This window comes from Cajanus cajan, chromosome 5 (assembly GCF_000230855.2).
Source record: "Cajanus cajan strain Asha chromosome 5, NIPB_CcT2T_4, whole genome shotgun sequence".
NCBI classification, from domain to species: domain Eukaryota; kingdom Viridiplantae; phylum Streptophyta; class Magnoliopsida; order Fabales; family Fabaceae; genus Cajanus; species Cajanus cajan.
The window spans coordinates 59,950,173-59,973,028 of NC_138521.1; the positions used below are offsets into that span (position 1 = coordinate 59,950,173).

The 22,856-nt window shown below is 30.5% G+C and overlaps 2 protein-coding genes across 3 annotated transcripts; one reads left to right on the top strand and one right to left on the bottom strand.

Annotated features, from left to right (window-relative positions):
- Positions 1-10,221: 10,221 nt before the first annotated feature.
- On the top strand, positions 10,222-11,824 carry NAC100 (NAC domain containing protein 100). Of its 2 annotated transcripts, none has more exons than XM_020371515.3 (3): positions 10,222-10,520; positions 10,624-10,901; positions 10,991-11,824. In XM_020371515.3, exons 1-3 carry the CDS (start codon positions 10,355-10,357, stop codon positions 11,552-11,554), a joined length of 1,008 nt encoding a protein of 335 aa, XP_020227104.1. In that variant the 5' UTR covers positions 10,222-10,354; the 3' UTR covers positions 11,555-11,824. The 2 variants fall into 2 exon arrangements, with proteins under 2 accessions (XP_020227104.1, XP_020227105.1); XM_020371516.3 differs by having other exon boundaries at positions 10,226-10,520; positions 10,994-11,824.
- A 7,616-nt stretch (positions 11,825-19,440) lies between these two features.
- On the bottom strand, positions 19,441-22,018 carry LOC109808146 (galactoside 2-alpha-L-fucosyltransferase). The gene is made up of 2 exons (XM_020371014.3): positions 21,676-22,018; positions 19,441-20,988 (listed from the first exon to the last, which is right to left on the bottom strand). The coding sequence occupies exons 1-2, from the start codon at positions 21,890-21,892 to the stop codon at positions 19,529-19,531; spliced, it is 1,677 nt and encodes a 558-aa protein (XP_020226603.2). The 5' UTR covers positions 21,893-22,018; the 3' UTR covers positions 19,441-19,528.
- Between the last annotated feature and the right edge of the window lie 838 nt (positions 22,019-22,856).

Here is a 22,856-nt window from a genome sequence, read left to right on the forward strand (position 1 = left end):
CATGATTTTAAAGATACACAAAGCAGTCACCTCAAGCTTAAAAGGAAAACATCTTATAGTAATTCACATGACACAGAAGACATTGTTCAACTAAAACAACAACTTGCAAAACATGATGTGCTTATTCGTCAGTTACAACAATTTCAATCAATTGTCATGCAATTCTTACCCGTAGAAGCACAAACCGCCATTCAAAATATTAGTCAACAACAAAATGCCAACCTAGATCAACAAAATGGGGAACAACAACAACTACAACAACAAGAACCAAAAGATGACCAAGGAAAAAATCAAGAAGACTCTCTTAATTATGATGATTATTAGTTAGCATTAGAAAAGTATGAGAATCTATTTGAATTAACTATATACGATGTTTGAATTATGAATTGTTTAACATATGTTAGTGTTGGATTATTATTATGATATAAACATTAGTGTTGTCTTTTAAATTTATTTTGATGAAGCTTCTGTGAGACCCCCGTAACTCTTTTCCTCCCTTCCCTCCTTTACTCACTTGCACTTTCTCTTTTGCATTTTGGTTGCTGATCCTTCTTCCTCTCAAGCCTTAACCCTGATTCAAATTCCTTTCTCTCTAGCTGAGACCGTGTGTGACCTTGGAGACCCTTCTTTGCAAGCTTGAAGCCGTTCGGAGCTGAACGTGAGTGGAGTTCTCTTCCTCTTCATCTCTTCCGTTCTTCTCTTCCCGGAGCTCGGATTTCTTAAACTGAGGTAAGGGAAGTTAGTTTTGCTGTGTTTGTGGCTGAAATCGAGCTCTAGAGGCTCAAGTTTGCTGGTTAACAATTTCTGATCCTTGATCTTGATTGCTGGAAAAATGGACTTGGGGGGGGTTTGGGTTTTCTTGAGAAATTTGGGTCTTTTTGGATTGTTGCATGCATGGGTGAAAAGATGGTATTTTTAGACTCTATGATGAAAATGTGGTATTGTGGCTGGCTTGCATGTGTTAGATAAGTGAAATTTTGTAGGTTTTGGATGAAATCTTCGAACTTGGGGAAGCTGCTGTTGTGTTTGCGCCGGGCGTTGTTCTTCGCGCCGGGCGCGATGACAGTGGTGACACATTTTCTGGTGCCACGCTGGGCGCGTGTTTCACCTCGCTGGGCGTGGAGGCTCATTGGGAGTCTCTGCCAAGAGGGCGCTGGGCGCAATGCGAATTGCGCCGGGCGCGAGACCCTGTTAGGTCTCTGCCTTCCCCACGCTGGGCGCGGGTTAGGCTACGCTGGGCGCGTGAGACTCCCTTGAGTCTCTGCCTGGGCTTACGCTGGGCACAATTGAATATTGCGCCAGGCGCGGGAGAACCTTGGGTTCTCTGGCTGAGGTACGCCGGGCGTGAGTATGCTTGCGCCGGGCGCGCTGGTCCCCTGGTGACCCCTAGATGTGCCACGCCAGGCGTAACCATGGGTACGCCGGGCGCGCAAGAAGGTGTTAACTTGATGTGCAAATTAACTAATAAACTTCGTTGAAATTACTGAAAGAGGTTGTTTTAAGCTGAATTTGATGTTATGCCATGCTGAGTTGGCTGTTATTGATAAGTTTAAATGCTTTATATATATTATTGATGTGTTCTAGAATGATGGGTTGAGGTGTAATTAGTAAGCTAAGTTGAATACTACAAGCTATGTTGTATGCTGATGTAATGTGCTGTGCTATTAGCCACTAGTGTGGTGCCGTTATAACCACTATTGTGGTGCTGTTATAACCGCTATGGCGGTGCTGTTAGCCACTACGGTGGTGCTGTTATAGCCGCTGAGCGATGCTGATATAGCTGAATGGCTGTGTTGTAGTGTAAGTTGTGCGGGTGTGTTGATAGCTGTAGATATTTCTATTTGTATATTATATATGTATGTTGATTTATTTACACTAGCTTACCCTTTGTTGTTTCCTGATGTTTGTACTGTAATGATCATATTATGTATGGGAGCAGAGCAGGAATAGGTCGGAGGCTGGTAGTTGGGCTGTAGCTGGCAGTTGGAGCTAATCCTCTTGGGATGTTTGTCTTTTTGTTGTTTGGCTACTCGGTGTAGCAATTAATTGATGTATCTTTTTGTACACTTTAACTCTAGTCAGACTGGAACTTTGTATATTTATATATTCTAGATCCTATATTTATATATTTGTTCTATCTGTCTAGTGTTTCTAGTGTATTGAGCAGTGTGTAGTGACCAGCCGGGTCGTTATAGCTTCTATCAATCTATCTATATATATATATATATATATATATATATATACATACATATATATATATATATATATATATATATATATTGTTAAACATATGAAAATAATGTCAATTGGTTACATTAATAAATTTATAAAAAAATAACATTCAAATAATACTTCCGACGGAACTTTCTATTGAAAATCAATTTTTTTTTCTGACAGATATATCCATCAGAAACTATTGACGGATCTTTATTCGTCGAAAATTAATGATGGATGTTCCTACAGATATATCTGTTGAAAATTATTGACAAAATTTATTTTCGACAGATTTTTTTTTACGCTCCTTTTTTTGACGGATTTAGGTACGTCGGAAGTTTGTCGAAAATCTGTTATTTTCGACAAATAATACTTATTTCCGACAGATTATAACCATCGAAAATTAGCGTGCTTCTTATAGTGATATATGTGACATGAGATGCTATTTACAAACATTAATAAGAGACACAAGAGAGAGAAAATTGTTATCCTCCATGGAGGTTTTGTCACAAGACATGTAGCATCACTCAAAAATGGTTATACACAACATGACAAAGTCAATTAACATGTGACCTTGTCAACTTATAATAGATGAAGCGGGTACCTATTTGCTTGAGATGACCTTATTATGAATATCCAAATTTTGTTGTGCTTAGGCCGATGTAATCTTGATATGAGTAAGAAAAGGCCAACAACAAGATCTAATGAGTTTAGGCCATAAGTGCCTCCAAGAACTTCAACATTCTTCAATTTGGATAAAATCAATTATTTTTTCATAAAAAATATTTCCAAAATTGACTCTTAGACTAATAACATATTGTGGCCACAAAACACATGATTTTTCAATTAAGACTTATCCAACAAAAGTTTTATAACATCTAATCACAACAATAACTACATATTTTATTAACACAACACCTTTAATGGTTACAAATATCATTGACCCTATCATATAGTCATCAATGTGAAGTTAACAAGAAAATAACACACCAATGTAACTTAAAAAACCATACTATTATTTACTTTGTTAGTCATTAGTTTCTCTCAAATGCTTGGAGGTTAAAGAAATTTTATGGTTGTACCAAAATCATCATTCCTCAAATCCATTGAGACATCAACCACAAGTATAGTGGTCCCAATAACATCAAACTCCAATAATTTCACATTCAATGTGTGTGTATATATGTGTGTGTGTATATATCTAAACTCAAACTAAATGGAAAAATATTATCAAAATATGAAAATGTCAAAAATTAGATGATCCATTAACATAAAAAATAACAACATAAAAGTCAAATTCACACTGACCAAGCATATTCTCAAAATTCTCATATTCTCCATATGTCCCTAAAATCCACTAGATTGAGGCCTTTGATTAAAGGATCAGTTAGTATAAAGTATGTGCCAATATGCTCAACCACTACGTTAATCTCTTTCACAAGACTTTTAGTATGTTGGGTACTTCAATCCACATGCTTAGAAATTTTGTCACACTAATCTCACACAATTCTCATTAGCCCAACAATGTAACTTGCTCAATCGGTTTTGTAAGTTGTGCAATTTTAACTATGGAAAAAGGATCAATCACATTCTCAACTTAAGAATGGTCACATTCTCAATCCAAATGTAGTATTGAATTAGAATAATAGATGAAATATTGTTATAAAGACTAGGAAAAGGTAAATAATTAGTTTTAGGTAAAGAAACATCAACCTTATAAGATCGAATGACAAGGTTTATCACATCAAGTTTCAAGAATTTAACGTGTATAGATTCAAATATTTCAATACTTATGCTAGGGTAGAAGAGTCGATGCCCCATAAAGGAGATTGACTTTTCTCCTATATATGAATTATAAATTTGGGCAACCTTAAACTCATAGTTTTTTTTAGGTTTCAAAAGGGGTTTTCAAGAAAGGCTTACTAGGATCTTTATTAAGATTGTAAAAGTTTGTTTCCAAAGTATCACCCCACAAAAGACCTAGTAGGCTACATCTAATCAGCATGTTTCTCATTATATTTTTAGAGTATGCAATCATGATTTTCACTATAGTATTTTGGTTAAGACTCTTAATCATTGTGTATATTGAAACCCTTAATCATGAGAGTATGTAGCAAATGATCTTATATGTTTCATTGTGACATCACGATTACTGCAATACTTTCTACTGCTAATGTTTATGAATTATTTTTAAAAGAATTGAACTTCTAGTTGTAGCATTCTTCTCAATCATAGTGGAATTTCATATAATCCAATTCACTCGAGTACCCAAATCATCTAAATATAACGAATGTGAGGTGAGATGTTGGTCTCATTCAACCTTTCAATCTTTCCCCTAAAATTATGACCAAAGTGTTTGCATCATAACATAAAAGGTATTTATTTAGTTTCACACACTTTAACTACATCTCATCAATCAAAAAGGAAAAGACATTTACAAGAGGCCCTAGAAAATTTATATAATCTATCAATAAGAAAATCATAACCAATAAATTGAGAGTTTAACATTAAACTTATTTTTCATCACCAAGACCAAACTAATGCAAGATTTATCTAAACAGAAACAATTTTTTTTTCCTAAAAGAAAGATAAAAGATACCCTTCAAAACAAATTCAAATTTATATCTTCAAACTTAATTGATGACTCACATTGATTCCATATTTACTTCAAGATCATTTCCTACCTGAGTTTATTTTGCTTCAAACTTTTTTTTCTCATGATTCTAAACGACTATAAAGACATACTAATGAGTTATATAACCATTATTAAGTCACCAAAAGTCAAGTGTAGGACATTAACTAAATTAGACTCAAAATAGACAAAAGTTAAATTATTTATCCTTCATATTTTTTTATTATTTTTCACTCAGGTTTTTAATCTACCATAATCAACTTTATTATGTCTTTTATTCTACCTAGAAACACTAAATATTTTTCTTAGTTGAGACTTTTAATCTCTTTACTTTTACCATCAATTCCTTTTTCTTTCTTTCTTTTTTATTTATTTATAAATATTCTCTTCTTTTCTCGATTACATCACACACACATAAGATATTGACACAACTTATAAGATTAATATTAGTTTTTTTAATATTTTATATTTTCTTTTAAATTTAAATTATTTCTATTATGAGTATGTTGTTAGCATTAAATTAAATAATATTTTAATTTTAAATCGTAAAAATTACAAGTATTTATAAATGTAAATAAAATATTATTAATTGTTATGTGTATATTATTATCTTAAAATTAAAATTAAATTAAATAATATTCTATATTATTTTGCTTAATTGAAAAGTATAATAAAGTGATTTTAATTTATGAAAATAAATGATTGTGATAGTATGTTTATATATATATATATATATATATATATATATATAATTTACCTAAAGTATTTAAGAAAATTAAAATGTTAGTTAAGTTGTATTTAAAAGGATTATGAATATATTTTGTTATAAAAACAAAACCAAAATTACAAGTTTTAAAACTTATTAACTTTTGTGGAAGCATAGCTCCCTTCTACTTTGACTTTGTTAAAATTAAATTAGGAAAAGAAAAGAAAAAAGGTAATTTTGTAACATAAAAAGTTGGTCAAGTGGTTATATATGAGACTTTTCCTTACATACTAGACAAATTTGCTTATGAAAGGCTAACGAATTTGCCCATCATTTTGCAACCACCCAAGTGAATATTATCCCAAATCCCAACATTCATTCCATCCCATCAAATGTTACTTTGACTATTTTCAAACACGTATTGTGTTTTGATTCATTCTTACGTAATTATATTATTATATGACAATAAAATATTCATTACTTTATATCATGAATAACTTTCGATTTCCCATGAATGATTTTTAATGATATTGAGAGTCAGATTAAAAAATTCACATTTTTATTATTATTATGACTGGTCTGATCAGAAATCAACGATTAAAATCTAAATTTAATAATATATATATATATATATATATATATATATATACACGATATATTAAATAATTATCAAACACACTCATTTCTCATGCTTATATTCATTAATACATTAAGAACGTATTTTTTTCATTATCAAAAAGTATTCCATTCTTAAACACATTAACAATATAAACAGTACTTAGTAGTATAAAAAAGTTATCTTTTATATTAATATATATATATATATATATATATATATATATATTTACACATATATTAATGGTAACAATAAATGTATCATCATTTTATACAATTTCATGAAAATAATCTATTCTCTCCATAAATGTATTACTTTGCATTATGGTGATTTAATAATTTATGAAAGGACAAATTAAGTAAAAAATAATTAATATTACATTGAAAAGTGAAAATATAATTCATTCTGAAACATTTTTTTAAATGTTAAAATTACATAATGATAGAAGAGGCTTATAAGAAATGTTACTAATTATTATTGTGGTTGTCATAATTATTACAATAATTATCCTTATTATTTAGTTTATCAATATATTGAGATATTATTCGGTGTGAAAATAGTTCCTTCTAAAATTAGCACTTTGTTTGGTTAATGAAAGAAAGATAAAGAAAAGAAAGTGAAAGAAGAGAAAGTCATTAAAAAAGAAAAAGAAATTATTATTTAGTTGTTTAGTAGGGATAAAAAAAAGAAGAAAAGGGTGAAAAGGAAAGAAAATAGTATGTATGAAAATGACATAAATATCCTTAAGTAAAAAAGATATAAAATAAAAATATAAAAATAAATGTTAATAAATAAAATCAATAAAAACTTGTGATAATTTTTAGGATAAAATTTTAAAATATTAATAAATATTAAAATGTATTATTTCATTATTTTAAAATAATGATTTTTATAAAATAATATTTTTGTTTTTATTTGTAATAAGCACAAAGAAAAAAACTGTAACTTTAACCATATTTCTCTATTTATTCTTATTTTCTTGCCATGAAAAGAAAAAAAATAATGCGAGACTCACATTATCTATTATTTTCTCTCTACTTTTCTTTCTTCTCTTTTATTTTCTTCTTATTTGTTTCATGTTTTCCAGACAATGTGTAGAAGCAATACACTTCGGTCTTGTGGCTGGAGCATGGAGGTGACTTGTACAACGCTCTAACCTTTCCATGTTCATTAAAAAGACAGTTTTTTTTTTATCGTAAAAGTTAAATCTTTTGCGGTAAAAGATAATTTGTGCTCATTAAATTTCTCATTCCATAAATAACTATACATTATATTTTAATCAGAGCAATTTTATTCATTCGTTTTAAGTAATTACATTTCTCATTCATTAATTAATTATTTTCAATCGTAGTTCTTGCGGGAAAAAAAAAAAGAAAAGAACTACAGGGGTTAGGAAATATATTTTACTCGATTCTCATTCCAACCGCTAATAAACCAAATTTCAACCCTAATATAAATGGGTTTTTTTTATTTATTAATATTTACTTATAATTAAAGTTTAAATTTAATACTCTATTAATATAAAAATTATACTAATGATTACATGTACCTACAAAGATAATAAGATAATTTCATTCATCTCCCTGAATTGTCAGTTCTTGTTATTTAGGTTTTTGATCAAAAGGAGTAAATGTTTTGAACCTTACTTGTCTGTTTTGGAGTAGCTATCTTTGATCCTACCTATCTGATAAGAAAAAGAAATGTATTTATAAAAATCACTTCAATGTTCGAATAAATTTTTGATTTCGATTAAGTCAAAAACATTATATAAAAAAATACATTTTTTTCTTAATATATCATTATTTATACTAATTATAATTTTTTTTTTTGGAAGGCAACAATTTTATTAAATAAAGTCAATTACAAATAAAAAGTGCCAATTGAAATAAGTACAACAATATTATTAAACCCTATACTAATTATAATTGAGTATGAGTCTTAATAGTAAACCCTACATCTAATTACCCTTATTTTATATTTCACTATATTCTCGAATATATTTGTTCACATAGCTTTCGGTAAAATTCGAGGAGCCTACAGTTTTATCACTCAACTACATACCTATCGAAATAATATTTTTTAAAATAATTATAAAAATCAATAATTTTATAATATATGACAATGTATGATTAAATGTGCACTTTCTATCGAGACATTCTAATTAAAATCTTAACTTAAAATGATACTATTAATTATAATAGTTTTATGATATGTTATTAATAATAGTATATGTTGATGGTACATGTTCGAACTTTTCAATTATTTATTTTATATATATATATATATATATATATATATATATATATATATATATATATATATATATATACACGGGGTTAAAAGCCCAAATATAAAAGTTACTTTGATACTTTTTAAAACAGAAATTGTTCATTGGTAATTGGCACGAAGCAAATTGTGCAAATTAATAATTTACTATCAATCCGTTTCCGTTTATGGTTAGGTACTCAACGACTGAACGTGAATAGTTTTAACGGATTTTATAACTTTTTTATACTACAATATTTGTAAAAGTAATAATTTTTAAATGATACTAATTAACTAATATATTAGTATTTACAATACATATACATATATAAATAATACTATGTCTAAATATATAATTATATTTAAAAATTTTATAAATAAATATTTTTAAATATATAAATTGTATTTTAAAATTTATATTGTAATAGAAAATTATTTTATTATTGATAATTTATTTTAAAATATTAATATTTAATCACAAATAATTATTCAAAGATGGTTTGTTAAAAGCTTTTTTTTATAAAAAGTAAAAATAAATTATCATGTATTAGTTACAACGATTGGATATGACTCTTACACTTAACAATTCAACTATTGACAATAAAAAACATTTAACAATTATCTAAAATTAACATATAATTAGTTCTTAAAAAATATATATAATAATATAGATATGTGCATAAGGATATAATCATCCAGTAGATGTTCTTCAATGAAATTATAATTTATCTTATACACATATTTTTAAGTTATATTTTCAATTGTTTTAATTACTATATATATATATATATTATTACATCAAAATTATTTGAAAGGGCAGTTATTTGTCTTATTATTTTTATTTATAATAAATGTTGAAAACCATATAGGATAAAGTGATATAACTGATTTTCAAAAGGAAGATGCAGAAGGAGCTGGTGTCATCTATTATTGATTGAATTTATACAGCTGGGATAAGACACAGGGAAAAAAAATATTTGCTTCCCGAATACTCTTCTGTTTATATATATAAATAAAACGATTTAATTTTTTTTTTGTTTTAAAAAGTACAGATTCTTTATTTTTGTGAAAGTCTTAAGTTCTTGGTGGAAAACACACATTATCAACACCACTTGATTCTAATCGTTCTTTCCTCTTCTGATCCAAAAAGGAAAAACTTATTATAATATTATCAAAACCAAATTTCATAAAAGGTCTTGCTGGGCCAGTCCCCTTACCACTTAAAGATTCATGCTATTAATTAAAAAAAAAAAAAACGTTTTTAATTGAAAAAAAAATTCATCATTTAACGTTTTATTTAAAACAAAATCAATATAATATTTTTGAGAGTCCCAATAGTAATACATTAAAATAATTTCTATTCAATCAAAGCATTGCAATTAAGACAAGTATTTAATTTATAATTTTATAAATATGCTTTAAGAAGTTAAATAAATATCGAACTTCTAAAAACGTTAAAATATATAAAGTAACTTTAATTTATGATACGATAAGACTAATGATGTTTAAATGCTTTATTTTTTAATAAAAAATATCCCATCAACTTCTTTAATTTTTTTCTTTATCTCTTCCTATAATGCAATATCACTCATCATGTTTATACTTTTTTGGCTTCTCTTACACCGACTATTAAATAACATTCGATGTGTTGAAAAAGATCATGTAATTGTTTTTAAAAAAAAAAAAAGAAGAAGAAAAACCAAGTAAAGTAGAAAGTAGGTAAGTAGTAAGTAGCTTAGCATGATTCGTAAATAAAATTGTAATGAAGTGAGAAAAGTTGTAAGAAGTAAGAAGTGGGCTTAGGAGGTTACTTACATTCCACGTTTCTTCCTCTCTTGTCGCAAAGAGCAGTATTTATGGCCTCAACCTCAAACTCTTTTCTCTAACATTCACCTCTTTCTTCTAAAGCTAAGCCTCATCCATGGAAAACGCGGATCACATCGATTTACCTCCAGGATTTCGCTTCCACCCCACCGATGAAGAGCTCATAAGCCATTATCTCTACAAAAAGGTGATGGACACCAAGTTCTGCGCCAGGGCCATTGGAGAAGTCGACCTTAACAAGTCCGAGCCTTGGGATTTGCCATGTAATTACTAATTACTAATTATCAATTACTAATCACTAATCACTAATCACTAATCACTAATCACTAATTACTCAAATTGAAATTACTTGGTTGTGGTGTGTAGGGAAAGCCAAAATGGGAGAAAAGGAGTGGTACTTTTTCTGCGTGAGAGACAGAAAATACCCCACTGGGTTGAGAACCAACAGAGCCACTGAAGCTGGGTACTGGAAGGCCACGGGGAAAGACAAAGAGATTTTCAGAGGTAAATCGCTCGTTGGAATGAAGAAAACTCTGGTCTTTTACCGAGGTCGAGCACCCAAAGGAGAGAAAAGCAACTGGGTCATGCACGAGTACAGACTCGAGGGTAAATTCTCCGTTCACAACCTCCCCAAAACTGCAAAGGTATCAAACTGTTACTCTTGTTTTTCTATGCTTTTCAGTTTGGCTTCCTTTTGATTACGATTCATGATTCATGATTCTTGTGTTTGTAGCAGAACGAGTGGGTGATTTGTAGGGTGTTTCAGAAGAGTTCAGCTGGGAAGAAAACCCATATTTCGGGGATAATGAGGTTGGACTCTTTCGGGAACCAATTCGCTTCCTCTGCTCTGCCACCTCTCTCCGATTCTTCACCTTCTATCGGCAACAACACGAAACCATTCAATGATTCGGTTTACGTGCCCTGCTTCTCCAATCCAATTGAAAGAAACCCTGAAGGGGTCTTTGATTCCGTTTTTGGGGTTTCTTCAAATTCATTCGACATTCTTCCCAGAGTGCCACCTTCTGCTTCCTTCTACGCTCAACCCGCGCCTAATTTCCCATTTCAAGCTTCTCTCTGCACTCAGCAGGACCACACAATCTTGCGAGCTTTGTGTGAGAACAATGGTTTCAAGTCAGAGAGGGACATCACCAGTGTCTCGCAGGAAACGCCTCTCACTCCTCATGTTAACGCTCAACCCTCTTCCAATTTTGACATGGGTAGGAGGCCCTTTCACAACCACAATCACGCACCTGTTTCTGTTGCGCCATCGGATCCTGATGGTTTCTGGATTTACTAGGTTGTTTCATGCTCTTGTGTATAGATTTTATCTAAAACATGTACTCAAGCATATGTTAAGTTGTGAAATTAGGTTGCTTTTGTCTTTTGTTTCAGCTTGGATTCAAAATCATCATAGAATGAGACTGGTGGATCAAATTTATAAAATATGTATAGATCTTGCTTTTCTGGCTTGGATCAGTCTAGTGTCCAGCTAATGCTCAGACCAAGACCATGAACTTGATTCGGTTAATGTTTGAAATTGAATAGCATATGTATTTTGATTTTAAAATGTGGGGGCTGTACGGTTACCATTGAAAATCTCTCATTTTTTTTCTATCCCTCTATTTGGACACACGTGCACGCGCGCATGCTTTGACATGGACAAATGTGTAACAAGCTTATCTGCATTTACCAACTCCTAAATTCACTGTGCAAATCCTGACTCAACTTCTTCTCTTCCCTTTCACTTTCTGTTTACGTGCGTGCATATTCATCATGACATGACAGTATGATTCATTGTCAAATGCCAAAATTCAAACGTCTTTACCTAAAACATCGCTCGGCATATGTCGCTCTAGTAGTGTTCAGATTTCACATTCTCTCATTTATCTCTTTCAAAGTGTTTTGTATTATTGTTTTATGAAGGGTGATGAGAACAACTGATTATCAACCAATTTCGCAAAAACAATTTTAGTTACCAAGAGGAAAGCGTTTTAGAATAGTAAATATGATGTGTTTAGTTTGTAGTCAAGATACAAGTCAAGTGAGAACAAAGAATTTGTGCCAGCGCAACCTGCTATTGAATATGACACGTAAAAGAAAACCATGCATAGGACCGGTGCCAAGGCGACACCAATAGAAAATCAAAGTATAAGGTTTAATATATTACCTTTTAATCTGATACTTTATATTTATTTGATGTTCTTGAGCTATAGTCAAATACCATTATTCGATTTTTTTTGTAAGCTATATATGAAAAATAAATATTAAAAAAATCCTTATTTTGGGTGTGATTTCTTTTACTGAATCAGGAACGATTGTCTGTATTTGTGATCATTTATAGTTTCATTCATTGTCAAATCATCCATTTCTCATTTCATGATATGAATTCCGTTTTGAAGCTGTAATGGCATGACATGAGAGCATTGATCTTCTTTTCTTATTTTGTCCAAAAATACAATATACGTATCTCATTTGAACCATGTGGTGGTCATATTTATGGCACATGATAAAAATCCTCTCAAAAGTCCACCAATTTGAGTCCTTCACGTCTCGATCCTAACTGTATGAAAACACCGGCAATTTGTCTTTTTATAATTTTTCGCTCAACTCACTTAGTTTGATGGCGAATAAACACAATAAAGAAAAAACTCACTGTTAATATTTCATTTTCTTCATGATATTATGACACCAATCCAACTCCGTTATCTTTTCTGAAAATTTTTAGGTCCTCTTCTAATGGGCTATGAGGTGTTTATGTTTATTTAGTATATTTTACTGTGGGAATGAGATTGAAATAAAAAATTAACTTTGGAGGACGTATATAATATTTGTGACTCTTTCCTCTGATTGGTGTAATTGTGGTATAAGTTTAGAAACTCCAACTACCTTATCATCATCGCTTTAGTGAGCTATGGCCTAGGAGCATTTCGGGTTTCAAAATTGGAGTATTAAATTATGATTAGGTTGTTAAAGGTGAAACTTTCGCTTTCAACCAGAGTAATTTGAGTAACATCGAAACTAAACAACGAGAGGAAATCATCCAACACGTGGCGCTCTGGTGCATGTGCCAGGTCCTCTCAAAGTGTCACATTATTTTCCACGTGTTTTTCTTTCTTAATCATATTATTCATACATAATACACATTATTTAATGGAACTACTACTTCAATAAATGATTTGTTAGTGTGTACAATACATTTTACTCTTGTACACGAATATTTAACCCTCATTTTTTCAAATCTCAAATTTATACTTGTTTTATATCTCTGACTTTTTTGATATAATCGAGTGATGGAGGTGGAGTCTTGTTTGAGATAGCATTCTTGAGGAAACTATCTTAGGTTCAAAGTATTTAAAGTGCAATTTTTTTACAAGCCTTAAGTACAGTTTCATAATTATGGTTAGTGTCTTTTATGAATCAAAATTAAAAATTCATCTCAATAACATACATTTATATTTAATACAAACGTAATTAATATATATAAAGTGAACTTGTGATTTTTATTAAAAAGGTGCATCAACCACTTACCACAGGTATAAAAGTGTAATTAAATTTAATCCTTTTTTTTGTCTCCCATCAATCATACTTGAGTTTAATTTATTGGGCGGTAGTTATATATATGGATTTTGATTATTTTAGTTTTTAAAACTCCCGGGATGAAGGAAGAAGATGTGATTTAGGTAGTGAGTTTCCGTTGGCACCTTAACGATATATGGCAGTGGCAGTCTGATGAGGTCACTCTAAGGACAAAGTTAGGCTGCGTTCACCCTTGGCTGCTCCTCAATATTTATCATTACTTCACTCAACTGCTAAATATTTTAAACAAATCTTTTCTAGTCACCACTAATTTTATTTACTTTCATATCAAAGATATATATCTAATCTATGTAAAAGTATAATAATAATAATAATAATAATAATAATTCATTTAAATGATAATTAAGTTAAGGAAAACAATGGAGGCATTACAACAAAATTATCATACAGTAACACACACCTTATAGTGATACTATATATGTTATTAAAAATTATTTTTACCCATACAATAACTATAATATATGTTGTTATATTATTAAAAAGTATGGGTATAGACTATAGTGACATACAAAATATGTTATTAAATCTCATTCAAAATCAACACTAAAATTATGTGTAACTATATGTTAAATAGACATATATCTATATATATTGTACCTATAATAATACTTTTTGTATGTCATGTAATTAATAAAATAACAATTATCCCATCAAAAAAAAAACATGAATTATATTGTTTTAGTATACAATCACAATAATAAGTATCAAATTTATATAGCTATCCTAATTACTACTACTTTAGTGTTGTTAAATTATATAAAAGATTGCAATAGTATATATTACCACATAGTTTGAATAAAAAATATATAATTTTTTTTATACTTAAAACAGTAAATAGGAAATGATATTTTTATGATCACCAAATAACTACATGTTAAAATCTCCATAATAAACACTATCATTCATTTAACAGTTAGTCAAAGTTTAATAATATTTAGGTTAAATCAAAACTTTATTTATCAAAATTTAATGGTAATAGAATTTTAATTAGATGTTGTTGAACAATTGAATTAAATTTTAAAGAATTAGCAAATTTTTAAATCTAAAATGATACTCTCAAATAATTTTATGTTAAGAGTATTTTCTCAAGTAGAACGTTAAACGAATGTGAATATGATAGTTTCAGGTGACCCATTTCTCGTCAAATATTCTAACTATGATAACTTTTCCGTCTAAAATTAGTGTGTTGATTTTTTAATTTGTTATTTTTAATACATAGGAAATAATATTTTTATGTTTGGAATTTTATCATTTTTAAATTCAATTTAGATATTTTTTATAATTATATTATTAGTACCAAATATTTATTAATTTTATCTATAATTAATTTCTGTCAAGAATCTTAATCATTTTTAACGAGATTTCCCATCCTAATTATGTTTTTTCTACACAAAAGTAGAATATGAGATGTTATTTAAATGAACCAAATCTAGTACTAAACATACTAACAATTTTTTGAATATATGATTAAGCCATTTACTTATTATATTTTTTAGAGTATACATAACTTTAAATCTTGAGAAATAAATTTTGTTAAATTTAAAAGAATAATACTTACTTTATTTGTAATCACAGTCATTGTTAAAGATTAATCATTACTTTGATAATAAATATTTCATATAATATCATGATTTAAATAAAAAAAAAAAAGAATGATACTATACATCCTAAAAAAACGTTTGAATTATCCTCCGAATAAATAATAAAGTGAAATTTGTTAAAAAATTTAATACATAATATTCATAATCGATTAATTTTTCGGATAATTATGTTTGGAGGATCTAGCATTTAAAAAAAAAAGTGCACATAACTTTCTTCCGTGTGGCAGTGTGCCCTCCCAAACATCCAAAAGGAAAAAATCCATTTCCATTATTGTGATTCTGGTCTTCATGGCCCACTCAGCCCCCAATCATTGTTCTCTCCATAAGAACTCGGACAAATATTCAAAAGCCACGTATTCATAATTAAACATTTTCAGTTTTAAAAAATAGATATGAAAAGATAAGAAAAAAAAATTAACCATGTACAAAATTGATTAATTTATATGTTAAGTAAGAATACTTGTCAACATTATTTAGTTTTACAAATTTTAATTAAAAATATTTTTTTTCTTCTTATATTACCTTTTTATTAAAACTTATATCAAGAATAAAAAATCTCACTAAAAATAAGATTTCTATTAAATAAAAGACATGTTATATTTTGTATAATTAAACAGAATAAAATCATTTAAGATTGTATATATTTTAGTTCATCATTCATGTTTCTTTACTTATATTTCAATTCGGATGGAGTAATAATTTTGCATATGATTTTTTTTAATAATTTTTTACTATTGTAAAGTGATAAAATGATGAATCCTCCTTTATTTAATCATCGGATTCACATATATACATATGTGAATAAAGTAAAATAAATGAGCAATTAAAAGCAATGGAAAAAATGAGAAGTTGAGGAATAAAGGGCCATAGGAAATGACGTGTATGAGATAATTTTTGCCACGTGTCATTATCATGCTTGGCTAATCACAATGTTGATTCCTACTATAATTAGGTAATGTCAATTATTTCACACCCTTGAGGCCACTTAATGGGGTCAGTTATACAAATACTTCCAATATTATATCCAAATAAAGTAAGTGAGGAAATATTATAAAAAAGAAAGATACAAACGATGAACAGAAATCGAGATATCCACGGAGATTTCATTGTGCAAAGTAAAATGAAGCTTAATCCAAACCAAAAGTGGGAAAGGTCAGTCTTATCCTCGTTTCCATGGCCCAAAATGATTGCAGGGTGGTGCAAGAACGAGACATTTGGAAACAAATGTCCATTTTGCTGCAATAAGAAATTGTATGGTTAGTTAATACATTCCTTTTTATGAATAAATGAAAGTATTATTAAATGTGATATCATTCAACAAAGTGATACGCATTCATCCTAGTCCATCACCTCATCATGTCAATGGCAATATGGAGGCATATAATTGGCTTCGAGAAAAAGTGAGATTACCCTATATGAAACGGGTGAAGGGAAAAGTTTTGGAGAATGGTGTTTTGATCTAGAAAATTAACATGATATAAGTTACAACCACACCTTGGGGAAATCCAATTGGGACTTGGATTCAATTGCATGTTGGACTTTTGTTTCGGAAGGGAAATAGTGACTGGTCTGTGGACTCTTTTTAGATGTGATTATTCATCACAAATAAATGGTAACAATTTCATATGCTTATGTTTTTTCATAGTCCGGTAAATTAAGCCTAAATGTTTCAACTTTACTACACTAGGGCACTAAACTAAGAAGGTCAACGTTTACAGAATTGGTTCCATCTACATCATCATATGGATATCATTATTATCATAACCTCAAATTTTCGAATTTCAATGTGCTAAAGCGGATTTAGGCAGTGGTGCCAGGGTGGTACTTTCAAAGCTTTCAAAAGAAGAAGAAAAAAGTGAGTAAAAAAAAAAAAAGAAGAAGACATTATCTCAACCTTAAAACCATCACCCTTGAAATTATAAATTGTTCTAGTTCTACATAAATTTTTATATGAATAAATCACAGTTTATCTCCTTTAGTTAATTTGATTCGGAATTACTTTACTCTCTGTTCATTTAAGATACTTTATTTTCTCTCTGTAGTTTATTTAGATTTCAAATAATCACCTCATGATTTTTCTCCATTCAGTTTCAAGCGAATGAAAAATGTGCTAGAGATATATATTAAAAAAAATTATGAAGTTGTATGCAAAACACTAAATAATAATATTTAAGTATTTACATATAAAAATAAAAATAAAAACTAGAGTGGAAAATCCCATATTAAAAAGGTAAAGCATAATAAGTCCCCGCCGGTCTAAATAAATATGATTTTCTCATGATATAAAATAAAGTGCTTAACTTTTGTCACAGTACACACATAATTGCAATCCAAACTTATCCTTTAACAAATTTCTAAACTTTGACATTTTTTTTATAAAGAAAAATGATAGAAAAAACTACCAGTGAAGACAATGGTAATTGACTTTTAATTTACCAAATATCTGAAGAGAGTACAACCATACATGTTGTTTTCATTATTGACACACGTGTAAACAAAGTGGGAAATAGTTTTAATGGGTGATTAGATTTTGTGAAGAGGAACAGAAGCTTTCTCCAATACGTGGATGATTTCATATTTAATTTTGGAGTTTAAACACGTTGATAATCCCCTCTATTTTACCAAAAAGAAAAAAAAAACGTTGATTAATTGGAATGCAATAAGAAAACACGCGTGAAAATTTACACAATTGCTTATTTTCTTGGCAATTTCCAAAAGCTGCTCTTCTAATCTCTTTGACTTGGATTGGAAATGATTCGAATTTGATAGGATGGAGATGTGCCTCCTAACTTTGTGTTTTCTCAACCTTTTTGCAAACACTTAAGACTAAGATATATTCTTCGTTGATTGCGACCCTTAATGTTGAATTTGATTCTCCGTTACTCTTCCATTATGGTATGTATTTTTCCACTAACTCAGTGGTATGAATCTGGTGATCCAATGTCAACCGATGGGAAAAACATAGTGTTAACTTGTTAATGATTTGATAGATCTATTTTTAAAATGGCCCATTTGGAAAGGTCAAATGTTGGGCTTAAATTCAAGCCCACGAAGTGAACACTATCATCCAACATGGGACAAGACAAATCTTTAAGAGGTGATATTTTTCTTATGGACAAAAAGAATGCAACACTATGGGTGTTTGTTCTTGATTCTTTTCTAAATTGTTATTTGGTTAAATGCTTGGATGTTGCTTCCTTCCCCTATCAGAATGCGGTTTATAATATATACGTCATGTTTGCCAGATTTATGTTGTTACTAATACTTCTGAGATTTTAAAGGTTATATGTGAAAAGTGAGAACAAAATATGCCTAGTCATGAATGGTTTTACTGCATTTGGAATAGGAAAATAGACAAACAATAATCGAAGACGTTAAAAATGACATTGGTCTTCTTGTGCCTCTTTGGAATTGGTTTGTCATTCATAGCAGGTCCAAATGTTAGTCTAATACCAGTTGAGACCAACTTTCTGAAAGATTAGTGAATAAATAGACAGACATGTGGTTGTAAGGGAACATTACTTCTCTTTTTCCCTAAAACTGAATTTACAAATACTGGAATATCAGTGACAGGAACATTGATGCTTTTATTATGCTTTGTGCCTTTTAAAAGAAAAACAAAATTTCAAGTCAAGTTCATGGAATAAACCCTTAAACTAGTCCTTAAATTAGTACAAGTGAGATGTTTTAATCCTTGAGACTTTACAAACTCTCCATGACTTCGCAAAACATCAGTCATTTTAATTTTTAATTCACCGTTGTTTTGCACCAAAAAGGTCTAAAAATTCTCAGATTTAACTCATAATCTCGAGATCTAATTTAGGGGTTTACTCCAAGTTAGTCTTATAAGGACTTTAACTAAATGTAATGCGAATTTCTTAAACCTGGTAATCGAATTCATTTCTATGCATTCAATAGCCGTAAAAAGGTAAAGCTAATAACACCATGGTTCTCTGGGAGAAAACTGCATACACTGATACACATCTAACATAAATAACTCATTCTATTTTACAACAAAATTGCAACACTTCGTACCCGAGTTTTAACAATAGCATACAATGCATTGGTCACAACTACTTATAACTATAACTGTCTACAAGCTTAAGGCCCCAGCTCATATCTTCGCAATGCCTAACGTATGGAACAAGTTCACCTGTGTCAGTTCCTCTCTTGGCCTTGCAGTCATAGAAGGGAGGAGCATGGAAACATGGCTCCATTGACATGGCACGTCGACAGGGAGGATCCGGAGCAGTTCGATTCTCAGGTTTGTACAGAATCCATGGTTTTAAACCTCCAAGCCCCTGAGCAACGTAGCCAAAAGTAGACCATGAGCTAGTAACCAACACATCAGTTAAGCTTAAGAGATACATTTCTGCCCAAGCTTTTTGGTTGTGCATCTGCTTCTGTGTTTGTTGATATCCTTCATGGCTCGGCTGGTAAACGCCAACCACTTCTCCTGTAACTGTAGGATATTCCCAATACATGTCTCTAACCTTTTCAAAATAACCAGAGTTTAAGGATGTCATCAATACTGCTTTTGTCTTGGGAATTTCAGATGAATTGATAGTATCTTGCTGGTGATTAACATCAGGCAAAAGTTTCTCCTTCAAAGCACAAGCTAAGATCTGATCCAACACATGTTGAAATGGACCAGGATCCGTGTCAAACACTCTAATTTGTATGCCCACTCTTTCATCAACTTTAGCTAAATAAGCTTGATAGTATCTGTCAACAAGTCCCCACACACTGTTTGTGGGGTGGAGCAGATACCTACCCAAGAAATGGAAAACTGTTTCCTTATTTGGAAAGAGATCATTGAGTTCCTGCTCAAAAGACGGCATTAAGAATAAAGATGGAATAAAATAATTATCTGATTTCATCATTAGCCAAGGCACTTTCTGGAGGAAATGTTGCTCTTCATCGCAGAAGAAAAGCTTATCATGATCATCGTAATCATGGAGTATATGAAGGTAGACAAAAGATGAAGCAGTGGAATTTGTAACTGAATTACTTTTCAGCATTTTCCCATAACATTGATCAGATTTCTGGCTGAAATTATTAAATTGAGCATTAAGAGGAAAATCAGCAGGGAGAAACCAGGAAGTATCTGGAAACGGCTCACAAAAGAGATCAATCATATCCACACCAGGGTCAACCAATAGAACACGGTTTGTGAGGAGAGCATAAAGAAACGCAGAAATTAAGGTCAAAATCCTATTCCCTAACCCACTAAATGAAATCCATACAACATATTTACAAGCTGAGGACTCGGTAAATTTACCAGACCTGAGTTCTTCCACTGTTTTGTTATATGATTCAGTATAAGGTCCGCATTCTTTGTGTTGAGCTTCATATTTTCTTAACCTAGAAATGAGATAAGAAGAAGGCTTTCCTGATAGCTCTTTGTGATACAAGGCTGACTGATACCTGCTGAGACAAGATTTTTCATCAAATCCAGCAGATAGAAGGCCACCAAGCAGTGCATCTTTTGATTTTGGCAACTCATCAGAATCAGAGGCATCATTGTCCAAATCTACAAGTCAGAGAAGATGAAATTTTATAACTTCACAATGAGTCTCTAAAATACACAAAAATTCTAAAAAATTATCATTTAGGAACTCAATCTTTATCAAGAAAAACTCAAGTCTTAGGAAAGAGAGTATATAAATAAAGGATAATCATCATTTTACAAGTCAATTTTATAGATTAAGTTAGATATTTGGATTCAAACCCATGTTCTAAAATGGTATTAGAGATTCATCGAAAAGAATCTCTGCATATGATATATCCACTCATCAAGCTCACAATGTTACTGTTAGGCCTTAGGCGTGATGTGATTGGGTGTATCGGAAAACTCAAGTCTCATAAAATAAAGTATATAAGTGAGTACCGAGTAGCAATGTCTACCTTATAAGTTAATTTTGTAAGATTTAGTTGCTGTTAGTTTTGTAGGATTGAGTTATGGCTTGAGGCAAGTATTGGTTAACACTTTAACTACCTAACTCATGTGCAAAATGCAGTGCAAATATTTGATGAAACAAAAGTAAAAAACCAAGAAATGCATAAAAAAGAGCAACATATTGTTTGGGAAAAGGACAATTGAAGAGAACAATGTATGAACATGTTGATCTATCAATTAACATCTCATTCATAATGACTCAGTGAGTAACATGAATAATAAGGACAGGGTAAGTTGAAAAAAGAGGAAATGGGTAGCCACCTTGTTGAGTTTGTGTGATTTGAAAGAGAGGCGTGAGTGAGGAAGGTTCGCGAAGAGCTGCATCTGAAGGAGGGTCTCGAAGAACAATGGAGAGTGAGAAAATTACAGAGCAGAGGACGAAAGAAGCGACGAAGAAACCCATCAAGCGCATCAAAGAGATAGTGAAGGCACATTTAGTATCCAAATGGGAGGGTGAGAGTGAGAGTTTCTTCATCATCCCTCCACAACACAACAATTGCTAGCACAGTGAAGTTGGTGTGGTTTGGTTTAGCCGCACCAAGATGCGATCCACATAAACATTCATTTGTTTTCTTACTATAATTTAATAACGTTGTCATAATAATCTTAGTGTCTCTCAAAAGCTAATATTAAATGTCAAATCCATTATCCATGATGAATATTCAAATGGACTGTCGGTGGCACCCTTTTACGTTGTTTTGAGTTACCTTGCCAACCGTATTCATGGCAATTGTCAATTGACAACCTCAACCCATTTTTCATTTTAAAAAATAAATAAATAAATAAACGTATAATTATCTTTTCCTGACGGTATAAAAATCACTTTCAAATAAATTATTATAAAAGTAATAAGCTTGATGTATCTTTTGGACGCGTAACTATATCTACAGATTACAGATAGATTACAGTAAAAGTGATACGCAAGACACATTCATTGACCAATACGTGTCACTCCGACGATCGAGTGAGAAAGTGGCTAGGGAAAGAGAAAATGTTTATCATGAAGGTGTATTTACTTAGAAGGTGTATATCCCTATTATTTTTATTTTAAATTAATTGACAGAATATTCAAGTTTAAAAGGTCGAAGGATTTTTTTGGTGTTTAAGATTTAGAGGATACAACATTTTCCTAAATAAAAACATACGGTGAAAAACAATTGTTCCTTATCAAGAAAATTGTGTAAAACAAAAGGAATGTTGTCTAGTTGAACTCATGTCTTAATTATCTACTTGATACAATTATATCCCTGCAAAAATTCCTTAACTATAATTTTATCATATGGACCTCGTTTTAATATTACACCCTTTAAAAGCAGACATCTAAAAAGGACTACTCCCATCATCACCGGGATATGGATGTTTCTTATAAAAAAATAGTGTGGAGAGTTATTTTACATAGCTATTGTTGCACCATTCTAAAAAAGAAAGAGTTTCTACCAATG